General features: G+C 45.7%; 1 protein-coding gene across 1 annotated transcript in view; it reads left to right on the forward strand.

Annotated features, from left to right (window-relative positions):
- Nucleotides 1–23,514, forward strand: part of APMAP (adipocyte plasma membrane associated protein) — a 386,605-nt gene that overhangs the window by 200,995 nt on the left and 162,096 nt on the right. Inside the window, exon 6 of the mRNA XM_085612063.1 lies at nucleotides 20,957–21,131. Coding sequence (XP_085468189.1) covers nucleotides 20,957–21,131 — 175 coding nt within the window. The remainder of the gene's footprint in view (nucleotides 1–20,956; nucleotides 21,132–23,514) is intronic.

The raw sequence follows: 23,514 nt of genomic DNA on the forward strand, positions 1-23,514 counted from the left end.
CCTGTTACAAAAACATGCAGTAGAACCAGTCCCTTTGCCTCATCAAGGCACAGGAGTGTATTCACTGTACTTTCTAATCCCAAAAAAGGCGGCTCTCTCAGACCAATACTGGACCTCAGGCCATTAAATCTATACATTCAGTCAGACCATTTCCATCTGGTCAGTCTCCAACAGGTACTCCCACTACTTTCTGTCCACTCTGTATTTAAAGGACGTCTACTTTCATATTCCATTCACCCCGCTCACAGGAAATACCTCAGATTTGTGATAAAAGGCCAACACTACCAATTCAAAGTCCTCCCATTCAGGGTGACCACAGCATCCAGAGTCTTCACCAAGTGCCTCGCAGTAGTGGCGGCTCACTTACGAAGACAACATATTCACGTTTTCCCTTACCTGGACGACTGGCTAATAAAAGCCAAGTCACACAGCAGCTGTGTTCAACACACATACAAAACAATCCAGTTGCTTCACGATTTGGGATTCACAGTCCACCTCTCCAAATCCCATCTCAAACCGTCCACAACACAACAATATCTAGGAGCTACAATAAACACTTCAAAAGCTCTAGCATATCCCAACCCAGTCAGAATGAGCACCATGCAAGCCCTCATATCAAATTTACGCCTCAACACTCATTGCCAGCTCTTGTGTTCATGCAGTTGATTGGGATGATGGCCTCTTGCATTCTCATCGTCCCTTACGCAAGACTCCAGATGCGTCCCTTACAAGAGTGTTTGGCACGTCAGTTGAACCAGGCTCAAGGTCAGCTAACAGATTTGGTGTTGGACAGCCGCACACATCGCTCTCTGCAGTGGTGGAACACTCAAAACCATTCGACTACATCTCGCTACAATAGCAGCCTATCTCCAAAACCAACAACAATTGTCTTTGTTTAGGGTTCCAGCTATCAAAGCATTTATGGAAGGACTCAAAAGGATAATCCCACCTAGAGTTCCACCCTCTCCATTATTGAACTTAAATGTGGTCCTTACCAGACTCATGGGTCCCCATTTGAACATCTGCATAAATGTGAATTACAATTTCTCACCTGGAAAGTAGCTTTCCTGGTTGCAATCACCTCTCTCAGAAGAGTCGGTGAACTCCAGGCAAGAACCATTTCTGCAAATTCATCATAACAAAGTGGTTCTTAGGACTAACCCAAGATTTCTACCTAAAGTAGTGTCTGCTTTCCACCTTAACCAGTCTGTAGAACTCCCAGTGTTTTTCCTCTACCAGACTCAGTAGCAGAACATGCTCTTCACACGGTAGATGTAAAAAGAGCAATACTTCACTACATTAAAAAGAACAAATTCCTTTAGAAAGACTAAACAACTTTTTGTAGCTTTCTCCCCACCTCATAAAGGCAATCCTATCTAAAAAAAAAAAAAGGGATTGCAAAGTGGATTGTTAAATGCATCCAAATATGCTATGCTAAAGCCGAATGCACCTTAACCATTCCCCCTAGAGCTCACTCCACACGTAAACTAGGGGCATCTATGGCACTCTTAGGGAACATTCCCCTAGATGACATCTGCAAAGCAGCAACTTGGTCTACACCACACAACGTTCACAAAGCATAATTGTGTAGAAGTGCAAGCAAAGCAACAAGCTAGTGTGGGCAGGCTGTAGTAAGAACACTTTTTAAATCACTGCAACAGATACAGGTAGCCACCGCTAAGAGGTAACTGCTTTATAGTCTATGCACAAGTATACGATTTACTGCTCATATGCCTTGAACGGAAAATGCTACTTACCAGTATGCATCTGTTCTTGGCATTTAGAGCTGTAGATTTGTATACGCCCACCCGCCTCCCTGGATAACTCTATCTGTTCCAGTACTATCTTACTTAGATACATTACACATGAACATCCTTTTCGATTTCTTACTAACGCCATCATAACCCTCCATGGCAAAACAATCTGGAGATGGAGTCCATGCCAATGCGCACTATCGTCCTAAGGAGGAGTCACCTACCTCGTAACTACAAAGACTTCTTCCAAGACAAAAACAAAGTGCAAACATCCGTGCTCAACACCAGATGGCGATCTATGCACAAGTATACGACTCTACAGCTCTACATGCCAAGAACAGATTCAGACTGGTAAGTAGCATTTTCCTTTCTTTTCTGCACTGTCATTTGTTCTGTTGATGCTGCAACTCCTCTACTAGTTTCTCTTCCCGTAGGACCCAGCCAACACCGATTAAATCAATTACGGGGATTTTGAAAATGGGTAAAAGCTTTGGGGCAGTTTTGTTTGTTTGGGCTGATAAGTCTACCAAATAGGGAAAGGATCTGCCATAGTGATGTTTCTGGTTGTGCACAATAGATGTCTGGAAGATAATCATGAGATGCGCTATGTCTCCTTACTTCAGCGTCGCTGCTTCATGTTATGCCATGTCACTGACCAGTTTTTGATGCAGTGAGTCCCTAGTGCAAACAAACAAGCGTTAGATTCTATTTGCCCCTCACCTAAGGTGCCCCTGCTGGATCTGTGCCAGTGCCTCCAGCCCCTGCGTCAGTCGGGTCTCAGGGATCCACTGTAGGATCCGGATGTGCACCGGTCATGCCACCTCAACCTTCTTTGACGGCAGTCCCAAGACCGACGCTCCGAGTGCAAAACGGTGGCGCACATCGGTGCTGCCATCCCAATTATCATCCCTGACTCAGACACTGAGCTGATGGGGCATCATCCAGTGCCAGCTGCGGCGCTGACTGGAGCCATGCCTTCCAGGCCACAGCCAGAGCCCTATTCATATGGGCTAGGACAGAATGGGAGGGGTCACTGGACCCTGAAGAATACCAGCCTTATGAAGAGTAAATGGATCTGGGTGAAGCCAGTGGACTGGATACTTCACCAGATACTGGCATTCTTTCTCCCCCTGCCATGGCTATGGAGGAGGGATCTTCATTCACAATAGTGGTGCGGAGGGTAGCCATGGTCCTGGATCTTAGCTTGCCCTCGGTGGCAGTCAAGACTGTCTTGTAGGAAGGGCTTCAGCCCGGAGTGTCCCCATCAGAACCTCTTCTCCCTTTCAATGAGGTATTTACTGATGTTCTGCCTGGGACTTGGTTCATTTCAGCACAGAGGCTCCTGTGCAGAGGACGATTGCCCTTTACCACCGCCCCATTGCAGGGGACCCAAACTTCCTCACGCAATACCCCACTCTGGAGAGCTTGGTGGTCGAGGCCTCCACAACCCACGTAAATCCTGGTGCATTACCAGCCGCACCACTAGATCAGGAATCTAAGAGGTTGAACAACTTAGGCAGGAAAATGTTTTCTTCCACCAACCCAGCATTGCGGTCTGTCAGCACCGCATGACTTTTGGGCCGCTATTTCCATGCTGTTGGATATAGTTGCCCAGGTGCTCTCCCAGGCTGTTGCCAATGGGAGGGATGCAGTTTAGTACACCATTCTCTGAAGAATAGAAACCAGTGACTCACTAGGCAGAGCAGTTTCATTGACATTGGCCCTGGTGGGCCCAGGCCCACGCCTGGTTGAAGACCACTGGCTTTTCTGGGGTTGTCCAGTCCTCAGTCATGGACATGCCCTTTGATGGCTCCCATCTCTTCGGAGACCAGGCTGATTTGGCGCTGGAGTGCTTTTGAAACAGCAAGGCTACAGCCAGGTACTTGGGCCTTTCTATGACCCCTTGTCACCCTCAATCTGGCTTTCACTCCTTTCTTGGCCACGAAAGGGGCGTACAGCGGAGTCCTTACCCAGCCAGCCTTTGCGTGGCCGCAGACCATGTTCCTACTGGTCCCATTGCACAGGTGGCCAGCGCTCCGGTCAGGACAGTCCACCAATCCCCCAGCAGCCGCAGTCTTCAAACCCTCCTAGTCTGCCCCTTTACGACCACGAGCATCCATTTGGCGGCAGGATTCGCCATCACCTGCCCCACTGGCAGGCCATACCATTTGATAGGTGGGTCTTGCAGATTATTTGAAGGGCTACTCCTTCCCCTTAGAGTCTACCCCTCCCGCCATACCACCATCTCATGACCAGCTGATGGAGGATCATTTATCTTTGCTCCACGAGGAAGTCATGGCTGTTATGGTTTAGGGAGCCATAGAGAGCGTTCTTGTGCCAGAAATAGGCTGTGGTTGCTGTTCCTGCTGTTTTCTGGTCCCCAAAAAAGACAAGGGCCTTCATCCTATCCTAGATCTACAGGCTCTTAACTTCTTCCTCAAGAAGGAGAAATTCAAATTCTCACGCTAGCTCAGGTCTTGTCTGCCATGGACCCCAGAGACTGGATGGTATTTCCACATTCCCATCCTGTCTGCCCACCAGAGCTGTCTGCGGTTTACGATAGGCCACAAGCACTTTCAATTAGTTGTACTTCCCATTGGCATTACCAGTGCCCATTCATGTGTTCCCCAAGCTGATGGCAATAGTTGCAGCTCATCTGCGGAGAGCTCCTCTATCTCGAAGACTGGCTGTTGAAAGTGGGTTCGCCCCAGGTTGTCATCTCCCACCTCCAGACTACTGTGAACCTACTGCACGTGCTGTGGTTCATCATCAATGTGCCAAAGTAACACCGTCTCTTACAAGTCTCAGGCTCTCCCTTTCGTCGGAACTGTTCAGACACAGTGCAGTTTCAGGCTTATCATCCTGAGTGGCTAGTCCAGGAAATTCAGGCTATGAGACTGTAGGAAACCCACCTCTCTATATAGTGCTCCACAATGGTTTACGCTGTGCAGAGAAGCCAAAGAGACCCTTATTGGTTTACAAAGGCAAAAGTAGATGATGATAACGCTCTATTTTGTCGTAGTGTGGGCGAGCAGTTAGGCTTATCAGAGGGTAGTGCTAAGCATTTGTTGTACACACCAAGGCAATAAATAATGCACTCATTCAAGGGTTGAAGTTGAGAACGTATTAAAAAAAAAATAGTACTTATTTTTATATATTTATTTAGACCTAAAACTTCGGGTATAAGGTAAATACTTTTGCAAGACGAGAAAATCGCATTAAATGCAATATCTACAGTTGTGCACAATCACGCACAATAAATTTTCTATGGAAGGAAAAAGGCAATTGCAAAAAGCAATGCAGTACAGTTATTGTTGTGGTTACCCTTTTGAAAATTGGAAGGTTCGGGTCCAAGGTGTCAATGTCACGTTTTCAGGGGGCTTCTCGGCTTTCACCGGGAGCACGGAAAAAGGGGACTTTGTAGCTAGTGCGCTACGAAGACCGAGACCCACCTGTAAAAGCAAAACAAAGGGGGACTTGCAGGCACATTGAAAGACTCAAGAGGGAGCATAGGTTACAAGGGCCCTGGGACCTCAAGAGCACAGCTGGTTTGAAAATGACCCGGCCGGGTGGGCTAGGTGCTGTGAAGATGGGCAACTGGGCAAAGGCGCACAAATATGAACCTCGCTGTCAGGGGCCGACACCTTGGAGCGACAATTCTGGAGCTGCTGGGCCACTGCTGAGGTGGATCTCCAGAGTCCTGATATCCCTCGTCGGGTGCTAGCTCGCTGTAGAGTTGGAGTTCACCTGGACTCTACCTTTTAGGTTTTTTCAGCAGGGGGTCGGGTATTTGTGCCTTTCAGCTCCGGTGGGTCCTGGGGCCTCAATACTTGGTGCTACGGCCAAGCTGACCCTCCAGAGCAGGTGTACCATTTGCTGGTACTCATAGACGTTGGTCGGGCTGGACGACGATGGACCAGACTTTGCTGTTTTGGGTGCCTGCGGCTGTCGGGAAATAGTAACTCTATCTTTAGGGAGTTGTTTGCAATTTGCGAAGTGCTGATGACCCTGGATGTCAATTATCCAGTTCTGTGGTGGCATGCATGGTTCGCACCCAAAGTCCACCACAAGGTCTTCAGTTTTCGGTCCAACAGAGTTTCTTCATTCGTCTTCTTCTTGTGTCCGTTGAATTTAGTTTCAGGGTCTGGGGATGCCACCTAAATTCTAAATTTAGGGACGTTTACAAGGGAGTGACAGGTAGTGGCCAATGGACCCCTTACTTGGGATGTCTACATCCTCTAGTATATCCACCTCCAGTGGGAGGGGGGACACAGTCCTAGCCCCGATTGGAGAAGTCCCACTATCTTCAAGATAGTGGGCACTGAAAAATGTGCTTCACCTTGCCTCCAGCAGGTGAGGAGTGGAGTTGGCAGAGAGGAATACACCACCTATTCTTTCTATGTTTTCCTGCCAAAAGAGGGGAGGACAAGAGGGGGGGCCTGCTCCTTCTTTCGGGAGAGGCTGGGGTCGCTTTTCAACTGTGACAAGTCCTTTGAAGTGCCTGCCAGAGATGGTCCTTACTGACCGGGGGAGATGTGAACACTTCTTTTTTTTTTTTTTTTTTTTTTTTTTGTCCTCATACATACGCCAGATACAGATTGCTCTAGATGGGAACTATCCGGGCCCTCCACACTGACCATTTCGATTCCTGCCCTCGGGGCCTATGTGCAGCCGCCGGATTCCCCCAGAGAAGGGCTGTCTCCTTATCCATTTCCGTTTACCACTGGGAATCACGTTGGTGCTAGGAAAGGATTGACCACAGACCCCTGGCTTAATCATTGGACCCATCAGACTTTCTTTAACCAGGCCAGTAGAGGAGACCAAAGTGTCTCCGAATTTCTTTGATCACATGCAATATCTGACTGGCTAATCCATATAATATTCCTCAAACAATCAGCAAATTTAGGAGGAATCTCAGACTTCCAATGTCTACAAATTTCTCTCCTGGCAATGACGATCACATAAAACACAAGTTGTGCAGCAATATTTGTATTATATCCTTGTATACTACCAAAAAATATCAATCTGGGACAACTAATGATTGGTACACCTAAAAGCTCTTCTAAAAAACGGCATACAGACCCCCAGTAACCGGAAATCCTGGGACAATTCAAAAACATATGGGTGTCATCTGCTGCCGAAAATTTGCATCTTGGACAAAAGTAATTATTAGATGAAACCCGGGACAGTTTTGCCGGAGTCCAATAGACCCTATAAGCTGTAAACAAATGGTTTCTCCTCAAATTAGCGGGTTTAATGATTCTCTGAGACATGCGGAACGAGTCTCTCCAAATTTCTTGTATCTCCTCCGTATTCCCTATTAGGCCATTGCCCCAAAGTTTCTCTATCTCAAATATTAAACTATCCCCATAACCAACCAGTGTTTGATACCAAAACGAGACTTCCCGTTTCCAACCTCCCACCCTACAAATAGAATCAAAAATTGGGAAATCCACTGTCAGTCCCCGAGATTGTCTAACCCACCACGCAGACAGTTGATAAAACTTAAACCTGGTTAGGGATCCATTCGTTAAATTTGCTAGAGACTCCCAATCCATAAGCCCAAACTCACAACACAGGTCTCCCCATACTTTGATCCCTGCTACTTTAAGAGGCTGAGATAGTTGATCTAAAAGGCATTCAGGAGTGCCTGGGGAATCCCAAATTGGGGCATATTGATTGAAATAGGGGATCCCGAAAGTTTTCCGAATAAATCCCCAATTCTTAAGTGCTGTTAATAGAATCTTGAGGCGGACCTTTTTAAAAAATTTTTGGTCTCCAAATTTAAGAAGAAAACTCTCAAGACCTTGTGGTTGGTCATATAGTAGAGCCTGAAAAAGACGCCCTTGTGAGGAAGAGTCCAATTTATTAACCAGTATTCTAAAATTCTTAAAATTAAAGGCATGGCAGTATATTAACAAGTCAGGTAGAGCCAATCCCCCTATATTCAAACCCCTCCTCAATTTCTTCCACGCTATCCTAGGCGATTTAGTGGCCCAAATAAATGAACTAATCTTTCCCTGCAGAGAGGCAATGTCCTTATAATTAAATAATAAAGGGATAGTATTAAAAAGAAACGTTATTTTGGGGAGGATGATCATTTTAACGAGATTTACTCTCCCGTAAATATTAAGCGGAATACTTCCCCATCTCACCATTAGCTTACTTACTTCCTTAACAACTTGCAACCAACTAGTTTTAGAAATATCAGCTAATTTCTGAGTCAAAAAAATTCCTAAGTATCTGATTTTTTGTTTAGCCCCTTCTATCGGGATTAAATTATTCCAACCCATTATATCCGTTTTTTCCTTGTTAATTTTATATCCCGAGACTCTTCCAAATTCCTCTGCTAGTTCAAAAAGCCGTGGAATTGCCTCAACATGATTAGACGTATACAATAAGAGATCATCCGCGTACAGTGCGGTTTTCAACTCCAGTTCGCCGATTTTAAAAGGAATAATTGTGTTATCACTTCTAAGTGTACAAACAAAAGGCTCTATATAAAGATCAAACAATAATGGGGACAAGGGGCAACCCTGCCTTGTACCCCTAGTAATTTTAAACCAATCAGATAGCCCCCCATTCACTAGGACTTTTGCACAAGGTCCAGAGTATAAGGATTTAACTGCCTCAATGAACAATAAAGGGAAACCGAACTTCCTCAAAGAGGCCCAAAGGTACCCCCAGTTCACCCGATCGAAGGCCTTGGCTGCGTCTATTGCTACAATGGCCAGCGGGAGCCCTTTTACTTCAGCATAATCAATTGCTCCTAAAACTTGAAACGTGAGTTCGTTGAGCTGCCTCCCTGGTATAAACCCTCTTTGGTCGGGGTGTACAATTGTTTTAATGGATCTCGCCAATCTAGTGGCCAATATCCCTGAAAAGATTTTTAGATCCGAATTTAACAATGAAATTGGTCTATACGACTCCATTTTTTGTGGATCTTTGTTTGGTTTAACTAACAAAGTTATAGTAGCCTCCGACCAAGATGGGGGGATAGGCTCTCCATTTAAAAGAATACTATTAAAAAGTGTCTTCAGAACGGGAACAACTATTTCAGAGTTATCAGAATAAATTTCTATCGGGAGCCCATCCGGGCCAGCAGCTTTCCCTCTACTCATTTTTTTTAATTGTTCTAGAATTTCACCCTCTCTGATTTCGCTAACTAAGTGTATTTTCTCTATCTCTGTCAGTTGAGGCAGATTAACCAAATTAAGCCATTCATCTATCTCGCCCAATCCTACTCTAGTATCCTCTTGATATAGAGTAGACATGAACCCCATCGCCTCATCTCTAATCAAATCATCCTCTGAAGTTAATAGGCCAGAATCCCTTTGCACTACAGCCTTTATATTATTCCTAACCCTATCCGCCCTTGATTTCCAGGCAAGAAGGGCTCCACACTTTTCACCATACTCAAAATTTTTCAGCCTACTAGCTTCCCATTTTTCTTTATTGATCTTATCGCACCTTGCGCTGAACGCTGCTTGTAGTTCCAACAGTTCTCTCTCAAATTTGGGGATCCTCTCCCTGTCCATCAAAGCAGCCCTTTGTAAATCCAAATCTTTGTCTTTTATGGCTTTAATATCATCTTTTTCTTCTTTCTTACGCATTTTTCTCCTGTATGACATTTGCGAGCTCAACAAGCCTCTTAAATTAGCTTTAAAGGATTCCCAAACCATTTGTACGGTGGTAGAACCAAGATTAAAATAAAAAAACTCGGTTATTCCCGTACTTACTAGAACCATCACTTTGTCATCCGCGAGAAGTGATCTATCAAGTGTCCATCTAGTCACTGTTTTCATAAGATTTAAGCTAAGAACAAGTTCTACCAGAGAGTGGTCTGAAAGGCCTACCGGAATATAAGCAGTCGAGACAGTATTAGAAAGCAAAGATTGATCCACCAAAAAAAAATCAATTCTTGAAAATTGCTTATATTTCTTGCTGTAAAAGGAATACTCTCTTTGAATTGGATTTTTCACTCTCCAAATGTCTAGAAGCGTATAATCCTCCATCACATACTTCAAAGATGACAAAGTTTTGGTTGGAACACAATATTTCGCCCTTGAGGTTCGGTCAGCCTGCCCATCAAAAACTAAATTAAAATCCCCCCCTAAAATAACCGGGGCAGGATACTGTATGAGGCATGCATTCAATTTTAAAATGGAACCCGAATCATCTTCATTCGGGCCGTAATACACTGCGCACGTGAAAACCAATCCAGCTATAGATAGGGCCGCCACTAACCATCTTCCTGAATTGTCTGTTTCCCATTTCTGAACTTTAATCCCTCTATTCGATCTAAGAATTATAGCAACACCTCTGGTACAACCTGTCTGATGTGAACATAATATATCCTGAACCCACCCTGATGTGCGATAAGCCTGTTCACATAGTTTTGCCTCTAGGTGGGTTTCCTGTAACAAAATAAAATGGGCATCCGTACCCCTTAGGTACTCACAAACCCTCCGTTGTTTCCTGCTGCCTCCTAGACCATTGACGTTCCAGGAGAGAAATTTTATCTTAACTGATCCACTCATGCCGTCCTGATCTTACCAGACATCTAGAGCAATTAACATAAAGAAACAATCTTGCGCAATATGAGAACAATTTTACACATTTTCTAACCCTCCAATCCCCCTTCCCACACCCTCCCATGAGGAACCCTCCCTTCACACCTGGCGTTGAAATCGCCTCTTCAGGAGCCCAGACCCCAGTGGCGACAGCATGCAAAAATCACGCCAAATAAAACATAAAACAAAATAGGAGTTACCATCCACAAAACATATTACTTCATATGCCAGTTATTCTTACAGCAGAAACATTTAATTATATATTCCTAACACCTATCCCTATGTTCCATATTTTTGTTTATTTTATTTTATCTCATATCTATGATTTTTTTTTTTTTTTTTTTTTTTTTTTTTTTCCCCTTTCTCCTCTTTATCCCACGTGCCTCTCTCCTTCTGAAACAGTTTTCCCCTCAACTATCTTATTTCATATTCACAGTCAATTCCCCTTATGTCCTTCTTCTTTTATCTTAGATAGGAAAATGTCTACATCCTCTGGCTGGCTAAAATTATACATTTTGTTCCTCCACATCACTTTCAAAAGAGCAGGAAATTTCATCTGAACTTGTACACCTAAGGATCTCAATTCTGGCATTCTAGAACCCAACTCCCACTGTCTCTGTGCAGTTTTCCCCCCAATGTCTGATCTAATTTGATATGGATGTGCATTATGGAGGAGACTAGTGTTAGATAGACATCTGCCTAAAATTAGTTCTTTCACACTATAGGTTTGGAAATTCACCAGAATCTTTCTGGGGACTTTTCTGTCTGGATGTAGTCTGAATGGGTCCCTGTGCACCCTTTGTATTTCACTCTCCAATACGATATCGGGGCGGTCTTTCAAGACCCCATCCCTCAAGAGTTTACAAACAAAATCCTTGATGTCCCCTGTCTCTTCACCTTCCGGAATCTTCAGGATTCTGAGATTATTCCTGCGTGCTTGCATCTCTAGCCGTTCCATGTCCATTTCGAGAGACCGGTTCTGCGTTTTTAAAGTGCTAATTACCTTTATATTTCCTTGAACCGACTCTGACAATGCAGAAACTTTAAGCTCCAACGAGCCAGTACGGGCACAGATATCATCCAACCTAGACTCAAGAGTATCAAATCTATCGTGGATGCTCTTTTGATTACTCTCAGAAATCTCGAATTTAGCCATAAGGTCATCCTTCAAAGACTTTAACAGGGAACCTAGCATACTCCCCTCTCCAGCAGAATTATCCATCAAACCATCTACAGGCGGAATAGGTGAAGCCCCTGATGAGGGATGCGAGTTTTGGGGCTGGGATAGAGGTAAGTCACCTGCCAAAGACTGGGCCCCACCACTACCATCACCCTCCGTAACTAACATATTCTCTAAGGGTGCATATCGGTTTATCAGCTCTAAAGGAGAACTACTGCTACTACATCCCTGTGTTGGTACAGCCCCCCCATCACCAGCCCCAGCCTGTTGCATAATTTTGAAGAAGGTCTTAAGTGATGGTGTATTTTTCTGGGGTTGTAGACCCCTAGGGGCTTTTGTTTTCTTAATATCTCCCTGCTTTCTCTTCTTCTTAAGTGGAGTAAGTGGAGTTGGACCTTCCTTAAGACCTGAATCTAATACCCCGTTTGACATAAGCTCACGCTGAGACCTCAATTGGTATCTATTTCGACCTCTTAGTGGTGATCTTGATGATATTGACGATGTATATACAAAAGGGGGGTCACTAGAATCTTTCCTCCTCAAATGCGCTTCAACACTACCCCGCCTCTCAGTTTCAACCACCGCGCTACAGGGAGTACCTAAGTTAGTCTCCGCAGAAATCCGATCCATGTAGTCATAAGAACCACCCTCCCCTTTTGAAAGCTCAATACCAGTGTTATTCTTGTTTGTCCCTGCTTGACAAAAAGGAAAGGAAATGCGGCATACCGGACCACGGAACTGAACCAATATTACAGCAGCCCGTGCCTTACACCAAAGCGTTCTCCTACTTTCTCCGGTCTGCTGCAACGCCGATATCTTCTTCCCTTTCCGCGCTGCTTCCCGAAAGCTTTCGTCTCTCCCTACCGGCACCACTGCCTCTGCTGCTTCAGCGTCGAAGAGGAACATCCGGGTCCGTGTCAGTCTCCGCTCCGTATCTCCAGGGTGTCTCCAGGGTCCTAGTGCTTCCGAGCGCAAAGGATCGGTTCCTCACCCCAAACGCCTCGGCCAGCGAAAAAATAAAAATGAAAAGCCAGTTATCCGATAATCGATAAAGTAGGAGACAACCGATATCTGCTCACCTATACGGTAAGAAACTCCTCATCGTGTAGCGTGCATTGCTTGCTGCGCCTATCTGCTGGTCTCAGGACTCCTACGACGGGCGTCAGCCTGCCGCCGCCATGTTCCTCCCTCCCCTCGAGATGTGAACACTTCTGCCCAGGACAGGCATTGTTCTCGACTGCTGAGTGTGCTGGTGTTCACGCCATGAGGTCAGAATTCTGTCTGGTGGTAACAGGTTGGCTTTGTCCTCCCCGGTGACCACATTAAGTGTTGGTAGGCTTTAGGGGACCCCTCTAAAGGATCCTCTGTGTGCAATTATTAATAATAAACCTGACATTGGAATCGGAGCAGGTTTATTGAGACAAGATGTTTGGTAATAAACATCCCATTCTAATAGTAATGACGAGAGTCCAACCCATCTATTTCCATAACTTCTTACTCTAGTTCCTCTATTGTGGCTTCGCGCTGGGGCACTCCTTGGAGTAACTATTGCGCGTTATAAATATATTTAACATAACATAACATGTACTCCTTACGGCTTCCCTGTTTTCTTACAATATCCAAGAATTTACATGGATATTGCAGGAGCATATCTGCTCATGCTGATATGTCCTCAAAGGAGATATAGTGCACCCTTCCTTATGACCATAAACCCTGCTATAGGGGTGTCTTACCTATATCTCATGCAGTGTCTGTGGGCTTGGCACACAGGAATGTGTACCATGTCGATTCTTCGGTTTTATCTGCACCATGGGATGCAGTCTGCAATGGCAGTGTGCATACAGTTGGTGAGGGGCCCTAAATGGCACAAATCGTACGGCTACCCTTGGAGCCGCTCTTCAGTGCGAATGCCCTAGGTACCAGGAGTACTATTTACTAGGGTCTCACAAGGGTTACTGTAGTTGTGCCAATTGGAAAACAAGAGGTATAGTTTAGGGAAAAAGCTTCTAGCATGGGACCTGGTTGGCAGGGACCCTGTGGACTTCCAGTCGAAATTACATCATTTTCCAGGCAAAAAGTGGGGGCTAGCCATGTCCCAAAAAGGCTCTTTCCTACAGATATCAATGTTTCAGTCTCTATCCTGGATTTGATAAGGCAGACCCCGAGGCGATTGGGACTCATGGCCTCCTGCAACCTACTTGTGACACATGCCCAATAGAATATGCAGGCTCTGCAGTGGGTCTTGAAGTTTCAAAGGGCACAGCATCAGGGGAAACTCTTCAACATGGTCCAGATCATGAAGGCAACTGCAAAGAACCTGCAGTGGTGGCTTACGAACCACAATTGGGTCAGTGGCAGACCAGGTGAGAGAACTCTATTCTCCAGCGGAATCCGGACTTCACATCAACCTGCTGGAGCTCCTGGTGATCCAACTGACATTGAAAGCCTTTCTACCCTTCATTAAGGTAAGGCTAGTGCAGGTGTTCATGGACACCACCACCTCCATGTGGCAGTGCAACAAACAGGGCGGGGTGTGGACATGAACCCTTTGTCGAGGCCCTGTTCCTCTAGACATGGCTTGAACAGCAGGGCATATCCCTGGTGGTCCGACACCTTGCAGGTTTCTTGAATGCCAGAGCGTACAAACTCAGCTGTTGATGCCTAGCGGATCACGAATGGAGTCTCCACCAGGAGTTGGCACAAGGTCTCTTTCAGCAGTGGTGAGAGCCTTGATTAGATCTGTTTGCCTCCATCGAGATCAAGCATTGTTAGCAGTTTGTGTGCTGGAGTTTCCAAGGCAGCTCTTGCTCTGAGACGCTTTTCGTCTCAAGGGGCGCTGAGGCCTCATGTATGCCTTTCCGTCCATACCACTCCTGCCCAGAGTTCTCAAGAATATCAGGAACAACTGGGCCCAATTCATCCTTGTAGCTCTAGTCTGGGCACTGAGAGTTTGGTATCCCGAGTTTCTGAGCATGGCAATCGATCCTCTAACCAGGCAGCCCCTTCAAGAAGATTTTCTGCAGTGTAGGGGCCTCCACCAGAACCTGTCCAGTCTCCGCCTTCTTGCGTGGAGATTGAGTGGCATCAGTTGACAACTTTCAACCTTCCTCCCGAAGACTGTAATGTTATTTTGGCAGCCAGGCTGTCCCCTCCAAGACAGCATACGCCTGCCATTAGAAAACATTTGTGGCATGGTGTGAAGAAAAATTCATTGATCCCCTTTCTGAAGTGCTGGTCTTTATTCTTTCTCTTACCCAGTAGAGCGCTACTCTGGGTACCCTTAAAGGATATCTCTCTGATCTCTCCTCTGTCTGCCCTATTGCAGCTGCCTAACCAACCCTGTTTGCTTATATACCCTATTGTACATAGGTTTCGTCAACTTCTTTCTCCCTTTGCCATTCAGTATGCCTTAATGGGATCTTATTTTAGTTCTCATTTTTTTATGTGTGCTCCCTTCAAGCCTCAACCCTCAGGCTTCTCACACAAAAAACTGCCGTTCTGGTGGCAATTGCATGTGTCTTCTTGTCATCTAAGCCACCTTGCCTCTTAGTCTATCCTGACAAAGGGTGCTTTGCAGAAAGGGCTCCTTTCTACCTAAAGTGGACACTCCATTTCACGCAGGCCAAGCCATCACACTGCCTACTTTTATCGCTCCTCCACATCCCTCTAAAGAAGAGGTGCGACTCCAGTGTCTGGACCCAAAATGAGCGTTGCCGTTCTACCTTGACCTCACACGTGCGTTCCGAGTGGACGACCAACTCTTGCAAGTTCATTCAACCAGAGCTAAAGCTGCGACCACTGCGTTAGCATACTAAGTTCCGGTCCTGGATGTTCGAGGCATGTGGGCTGCTGAATTCATATCTGTGCATAGATCGCCGCCTAGTGTTGGGTCCGGATGTTTGCACGTTGTTGTCCTGGAAGAGTCTTCGAAGTATCCTTGGATAGGTGACTCCTCCCATGGACTACAGTGCGCATGGGCATCCTCTCCATCCTCAGATTGTTTTTTTCCGCCATTGGGTTCGGATGTGCTATCTTAGCTCAAGTTAGGAAAAACTTTTGTCGAGGCCACAAGGCCTTTAGTTCGCGTCGGTACTGTTTATCGATCGGGTTTCGATACTTTTTGTTAGTTTACTAACTTTCAGCACCGACTTTGTTCGCATTTGCCTGTCCATCGACTCTACTTCGACGATGGAATCCAGGACGCCATTCAAAAGGTGTCCGGTATGCAATGCGAAGTACCCACACATCGACGTCCATCCGGTGTGCAACAAATGCCTTTCGCCGGACCACGACGAATCGACATGTATGGCCTGTGCCCGGTTCCGTTCAAAGAAGACTCTGCGGAATCGTCGAGCGGCGAGGCTCGAAGCGCAGCACGCGGCACCGGCCCCAGCTGACATCTTCGACGAGGCTGACGACGTCGAAGAAGTAGAAGTCTTACCCTCCAGTCCCGTTTCCGAACACGAACACGAACCCGGATCGGACGAGGCCGACGAGTCACTCTTCCACAGAGGTGAAGACGACACCGAGGTAGGAGACGACGAGGAGGCCTTAGGAGCCGAAGAGAGTAGCTCCGATGATGAACAAGGCCTACCTGTTCAGACCGAAATTTCACCAGCGCCACAGACTATGGCTCCGGTCGAGGGATCGCCTTCGGGCCTTACCCGAGACCTATCACGCAGTCCTTCGGCCCCGCCCTCGGGCCCGGCCTCGGACGTTCAGCGGCAGCCATTACCGCTTAAGCCAGCTGGTTTCCCTTCCACGAAACCGAAAGCTGCTCAGGTTCCTACGAAACCGAAACTGAAAGTGGCGCTAGTCGGATCGAGGCCTTCAACACCTTCGACGCCAGCGCACCGGGTCGGCACCGACCGCACCAAGAGAGACTTCGGTGCCGAACTCGAGACGGGCGACATGGGAGTCGACAAACGGAAGAAGGTCATCGGCGCCGACAAACCTGCCCGGTTACCGGCGTCGACGCCACCGACACCGAGGGCCGTCCCGCCTGCTACGCCTCGCAGCACTCCCTCGACGACACCAAAACCTCACGTGTCGAAGACGTCGACGGTGATCTCCGCACCTCGACTCGATGCGCCACGGGCGCAGAAGATATCTGCAGCCGCCTCGACGACCCTGGCGGGGGCCACGACCTCTAAGGCGCCCCGAGTACGGCCTGGCGCGATGCCAGGCTGCAGATCCAAGGACGCCCTCCAGGACCCGTCGGGTTCCGGTTCGGCTCCGGCGGTTTCGTCGGTGCCGACCAGCATTACCTTCGGCTTGCCTCCACCCACAATCCCGAAGGCGTTTCAACTCAGGACACAGGTCACCAAACCTGCGGTTACACCTGTCGAGCCGTCTCCGTCACACGTCATCGACGCCGACACTGGCAGGATGATTCTCCACGGCCGAAGGATAACTTCGGAACCGCCATTGGAGCCTTTCAGGATCCCGCTAAAGAGGAAGCTGCCTGTGGACTCAGAACCTCTCCTGTATGAACCCTTCTATTCACCCTACCAGGATCCACACCGGGCCTCCCCCACACGCTCCGACACGGATGCGTTGGGGGACTACTTGGATGAACAAGTCCCCTACCATGTGGACACGGACCCTGATGACCAGCAGGACCCTGACCAAACTTGGGGCGACCCTGCAGACCCCAGTGCACCTCTTGATGCACAGGACACACAACTATATGGGCCAAAAACATCACCCACAGAGGATACTGCGGCGTTCAACGCTCTGATTGAACGTGCGGCAAACAACCATGATGTACAGCTTCACTCTGATATCATCGAAGATGACTTTCTAATGGACACCTTTGCATCCTCAGAAAGACATGTAAAGACTCTGCCAATGTTGAAGGGGGTCCTCAAGCCAGCCACTGACATTTTCAAGGAACCCACCAGGGCACGAGTGATAAACCCCAGGATCGATAAAAAATACAGATCAGCACCTGGGGATCCTACTTACATCAGAGGCCAATTACCACTCGACTCCATCTGGATATCTGCCTGCAGCAATATGGGCATCTCTGCACACGTTTAACAAACACTATTGTTTGGACAGTCAGGTTCGTCGGGATGGGCATTTCACCCTTTCCGTCCTGCAGGACTTCCTTGTGTGAAATTGGTCCGCAGACCCACCTCCGTGGATGGTATTGCTTGGGTATCTATTCAGAGCTAAGGAATCTGCAGCTAGAAGTCTTTATCAGATGAACGAGTTACTTACTTTCAGTGACATTTTATGTGGTAGAGAAAATGCATAGCTGCAGATTCCTTAACACCACCCATTCTCTTTGCTCTGCCAACAGATTTCTAGGGACAGGACTGATCCCTTTCAGGGTCCTAGTACACCCGCATGTTTTTTGTGCCTACCTAGGGGTAACTTAAAAGTAGGCCTGGCAAAAGGCATTTATTGCTACATTAAATTGGCAGTTTTAAAACTGCACGGACAGACCTGAAGGCATACTTTGCATTGTCACTTTAGTGGTGGCACTATATGTGCTGTAGTCCACTTGTGACATGTAACTTACAGACTCTGGGTACACTTCTGTACCATATTCTAGGGACTTATAAGTAAGTTAAATATTCCAGGAGTGTAACCAATTTAGGTGTTTTAGGGGTAAGAGCACATGCACTGGGGCCTGGTTAGCAGTAGCCCCAGTGCACAGAATAACAAAAACTTTCAGCATCATTTCAGAATAATGGGTGTAACCATACAAAAAGAGTCATTTTCTTACAAGAGTTGTCTAGTAAAACAAATGTAGATTGAGTCCACCTTTGGGGTCAACTGGTGCCTATTGTTCAGAGAAGGCAACAATATCTGCTTGAATACTTTAACAGTAAAGTTTTGATCACACAAGATCTGCGCTTTCAAAGAAAGCAGGAAAGGGAGTGACTACATTATCTATCAAAGCCTGTTTCTGCCATCAGTGTTCTTATTTTTGCTCCATTAAATATCTGTATCAGCAAGTGCACAGCAGCAAAACAAAAGTTCACTGGTTTTGAAGTCTTCTGCTTAAGGAAAAGGCGGACTTGGCCTAAAGGTTTTGTGCCAGGGTTGACTTTAATTATTATATCAATGTGTGAAATGCTGCTGTATTTATATGGATATTTGCTTTTGAATTAAAACATTACCAGTACCGCCTTAGCCAACCTGTAATCTTGTGTATTGAACACTTCCACCTATGTTTGGACATGGGCTTGCACTGTGATCATGTAATTGGGCCAAAACCCATAGCCTTACACCAAAAATTGATAGTTGAGTTTTGTATAAAATATGTTCTCTCTTTATAATTCCAATATTGTAACCCTCTAATACATGTGCAGTAATCTCAAGAAATGCTGCATAATGAATCAATGCAAAGCAGTTACATGCTGTAAGTGAATTTATATTAACTATACAAATGTTGCATTATAAAAACGAAATCTTTTTATTTACCTTGTGTTTGGTGGCCTCCAAACACTGATGAATTTTTGCTAAACGGTGATTTAACTAATTTTTAATGTTGGAGGACTGTTGTGTAGAAGGCCCCAATCTACAAGTGATGGCTATATAGACATTCTCCAACTTCTCTACTTCCTCCTTGAAGTTGAAGTGAAAAACAGAATAATCCACCCCTGTTAAGTACAGGGTCACAGAGTCTCATATAAGACTTGGGCCTAACCTTCCACATTTTAATACTGGAGAGGGGGGGAAATTGAGAGAGCGTCTCAACAGTTTGTATTCCTGAGCCATATATGAATTTGGTGCTCAATGGGAGATTTTAACCAGTCATATCCTAAACATTCCATACATTCAGGCAAGGGTGGCCCTGAAATTCAGCCTTGGCCTTAGTAATGTTACCAGTCCCCCATTATCTACCTACTTCTGGCATTTAATATTGGGGTCACAAATCTTGACCCCATGATAAAATGGATGGTTCCACATCACTTCTGATAGGATAACTGGAGACTGGTGTGTTAAAGCCTCATAGATGAGGACAGATGTGAAGAAGCAGCTTGTTCTTCACAGTATTCATTCTGATGTTGGCACATCCATTGAGAGTCTGTCTTCTCACCAACTCATAGCATACTCTGCAGTCTACACCAGTTGTCATTCATCCATGCTCTCAAGATAAACTGTCCTGAGAATAGACAACCTGCTGATCCAGCACAGTTTTAACCTACACTATGCTCCTGAGGCAGTCACACTTCCACTAGAAGCAACAGAAGAGCTCATCACCTTCTTTCTTTAGACGAAAAGCTCACATGCGGGCATCTGATGAGGATGGACCATGGCAACCTGGTATAGATCCACTCTGAGGAAAATTGTGGATTTTGGTCTCACAGCTCCTGTTAGTGCTTTCAAACATTTGAAGATAGTGTGAATAGAGCATAACAGATTACCAGTGATCTCTCAGACATATCCCCGCACAATCTATCAAAGTATTCTGCAGTAAACTATGATTTTTTTTATTTTTCTACCACCAATTTATCCCATGTTGTTTGACATTATAATTGAAGCATATTTTGGTTAAGTCTCGCTTAAATTGTATTTAAATATACCCTCACTTGACTACCAACATTGTCTATTTTGAGTGCAAGGTTGTGAATGAAATTGGAGTTGTCCAGGGGCAATAATGTTCTGTTTTCATACAGACTTTCTTCCCTAATAGTGTGTTGGTTACGAGCGAGTGTATATATGAAATTGGGTGGAAGCAGGTGCTTTGGTGCTGGTGCCATATGATGAATACTTTAAAGACTGAGTTTAGCGATCCTCTGGTTTTTCCCAGCTCTTTTAGCTGCTTAGATTTCCAGTTTTATGTTTTTTGGACGTTTGCATGTCTGCTGTCCATGCAACAGGCATTATAGAGGAATGAAGATCCTTTGCTTTATAGTAAGTTACCCTCCCAAAAGAAAATATTTGAAATTGGAAATGTAAACATTTACCAGTCCATCAGTTTGAATTCGAGGCACATTTTGTTTTCAAGCACAAATTCACTTGTGCTATCAGTTCTTTTAATCTCTGCCAAGGATTCCCCGTTTAGTTGCAAAATATGGTTTAAAATGGCAGAGTTTTGTTTATTCATTTGCCTAAAGCGGTTGGTGAAACTAGAAGACTACACCGTACTGAAGACCTCAGTGAAGTGGATGAGTGAGTTCTAAAGAAGGATGATGCCTTTGGGGAACAGGACGAGGCATAGAAGGAGTAACATAAAAATGCATTGTGAAAGAACAATTGGGGATGAAAGATTTGAGAAAGAGACGTGCAAAGATATGAAGAGCAGTGAATTTGGAGAGGTTTACCAGCTTGGATTCTGGCAGTGACGGCGTTGATCTCTACTTATAAACATTGACCTTTCAAAGTTCTGTGTAATCAGTGGCTAAGCCGCCTCCTCTTGATCCCCCATATCATTTTTGGGCCGCATGTATTCAGTGTATTTATTAAAATATTTATCATTGTTCCTGTAGGTGAGGCCAAAATGATCATTGATTCCAAGAAACCAATTCAAGGGAAGAAAATGTCCTTTGTGAACGACCTTGTGTTAACCCAGGATGGAAGGAAAATTTACTTTACAGATTCAAGCAGTAAATGGCAACGAAGAGACTATATGTTTCTGGTTATGGAAGGCACAGACGATGGACGGTAAGTATATCAAAACGCCGTCATCAGGTTATCAATTTTTTTTATTATAGTATGCGTGGCTATAGATACATATGCGTTGCATACTCCTGGCTTCTAGTGTTGCGTTGGACACTGTTTTTTTTCCGAGCAAGTCTGTCGAGTCTTTGGTAATTCCTTGTGTGGTAGTAAATGTGCATGGGCACCGGCTCCATTGTTAGATTGTTTTTCTCTGCCACTGGGAAGACTTTGCCCAGAAAGTTAAGACTCTCCTTTGAGGACACACCGCAGCTGGCACCTCCCAAGAGGCCTATGGGCACTGCTCTTCACTCCTCTCCTCCCTCACATCCTGCAACTTCCCCTCAGGGGGTTACCTGAGTCCTATTCAGACACAGGTAGACATAGCTAAAGTGTGGATCCCCTGGGGGACTCTGACCATGACCATCTCCCTGTCAGGGTTTCCTAGCAGACGTCCACACCGCATACTACGGTGTCATGAAACGTTCAGCCACCTACCACAAGGTGGACATGTATGTCACCTCGGACAATGAGGACTTCCTGTTTGAGATGCCCTCCAGAAAGGAGCGTTCCCTTCAGTTTCTCCCTTTGCTAAAGGGAATGGTAAAATCTGTCCCGGAGATTATTAGGGAGTCATAAAATCCCAGGTGGTAACACCCAGGTTTCAAAAGAAAATTATGCCTGCACCGTCTCACCCCCTCTATATCAGGGCCCTGTTCCCCCGGACTGCATAGTTATACTCCCCGTTTAATAGAGAGCAGTAGCCCAGCCCACAGGTGTTGCCCCTACTCTTGATAAGGAGATAATTTCATTGACGCAGCTAGCAAGAGAGTAGTACTCAATTCTGCCACACACTGGTGCATCGCCAATTCGGTTGGCCTCCTGCCTCGCTGCGACAGGGCCCAGTGAGAAGAGATGGAGGTCTTGCTCCAACATCTACCTGACCTATACCGAAAGAACGGAGAAGAGATTGTTGAGGAGGGGGAAGCCATATCCAGCGCGACTATTTTGTGCGCATTTTGGGCCTGATTCACAAATGTAAACTTACACCTTTGTGTAAGTCTACACTTGTAACTTTACTACTTTTTGGTATTCACAAACTACGAGTGTAATTTTACTACTAGTAATTTTACTCGTAGTAAAATTGCACTCATAAATTTACTAGTAGTGAATTTGCACCTGTAGTTTCTGAACACCAAAACAGTAGTAAAGTTAGGTAAACGTACACTTTTGTGTACGTTTACATTTGCTGTAGTAACTTTACTTCTTTTTGGTATTCACAAACTAACCGTGTAATGTTACTGCTAGTAATTTTACTGGTAGTTAAATTACACTTGTAAAACTACTAGTAGTTAAATTAAACTCTTAGTTTGTGAATTCCAAAACAGTAGTAAAGTTACTACAGCAATTGTACACTTACACACAAGCAAAAGTTTATCTTTGAGAATCAGGCCCTGAATTCAGCTAATAGAGCTGCTAGAGGTGTGAACATCTCTGTCATTGTTCTCCACCACTCTTGGCTGCATGTCGCTGGCTCTCACTATCTCTTATCATTAAACTGCACTCCTTTGGAGAACTCCTGATCTGTCCGCAGGTTGATGAGATGTTGGGAAAGATAAAGGACACCAGCACTGCTAAGGCCATGAGTACCCTTAACATTCTTTCAGCCAGGGGCTCCTTTCAAAGACAGCAGACAAGGTGAGGGTCTAAGGCTACTTCTTCTGACTCAAAGCAGTCATATTAACACGAGCAGCAGACCTCCCTCCAACAGGTAGGGTGGGGTTACGAATGGGCACCTTGATGAGTAACAACTCATAAGGTTGAGACAGAGGTACTCACTTCCATGTGAGATTCTACCTCCAGGCATTGACTTGCCCTGCATCTCCCCGATCACACTGCACTTTTCTGGGGGAGGCTTCAGAGCTCCCTCAACATCTGTGCAAAGACGTCTACTCCTTGTACTTTTCATCCGCAAAAATGACTTTCCCTCAGGCCAATCCTTTATCTCGTGCTTCTCAACAGATACATTCATATCCAAACATGTCCACATTCATATGCAAAAATATCCACATAGTTACCCGACAGGATGTCCTTCCATGCAGCAAGGGGACTTCATTTTCCACATTGGTCCAGAAGGATGCCTACTTTCACAAACCCATCCATCTCGCCCATCAACGCTACCTACGCTTCATGGTAAGTTGTCAGCACTGCCAGTTCAAAGTGTTTCCGCAAGTGGCCGTCACAACAGACGCATCACTTGTAGGGTGGAGTGGTGCATCTCAGCAACATGAAAGTCCATGGTCTGTGCCCTCCTGACCAACAGGGTCCCCACATCACCCATCTGGAAATTTAGTCATCCACCTATCCTTGAATTTCTTTGTCCAAAATA

Source organism: Triturus cristatus, chromosome 6, assembly GCF_964204655.1.
Source record: "Triturus cristatus chromosome 6, aTriCri1.1, whole genome shotgun sequence".
Lineage (NCBI taxonomy): Eukaryota > Metazoa > Chordata > Amphibia > Caudata > Salamandridae > Triturus > Triturus cristatus.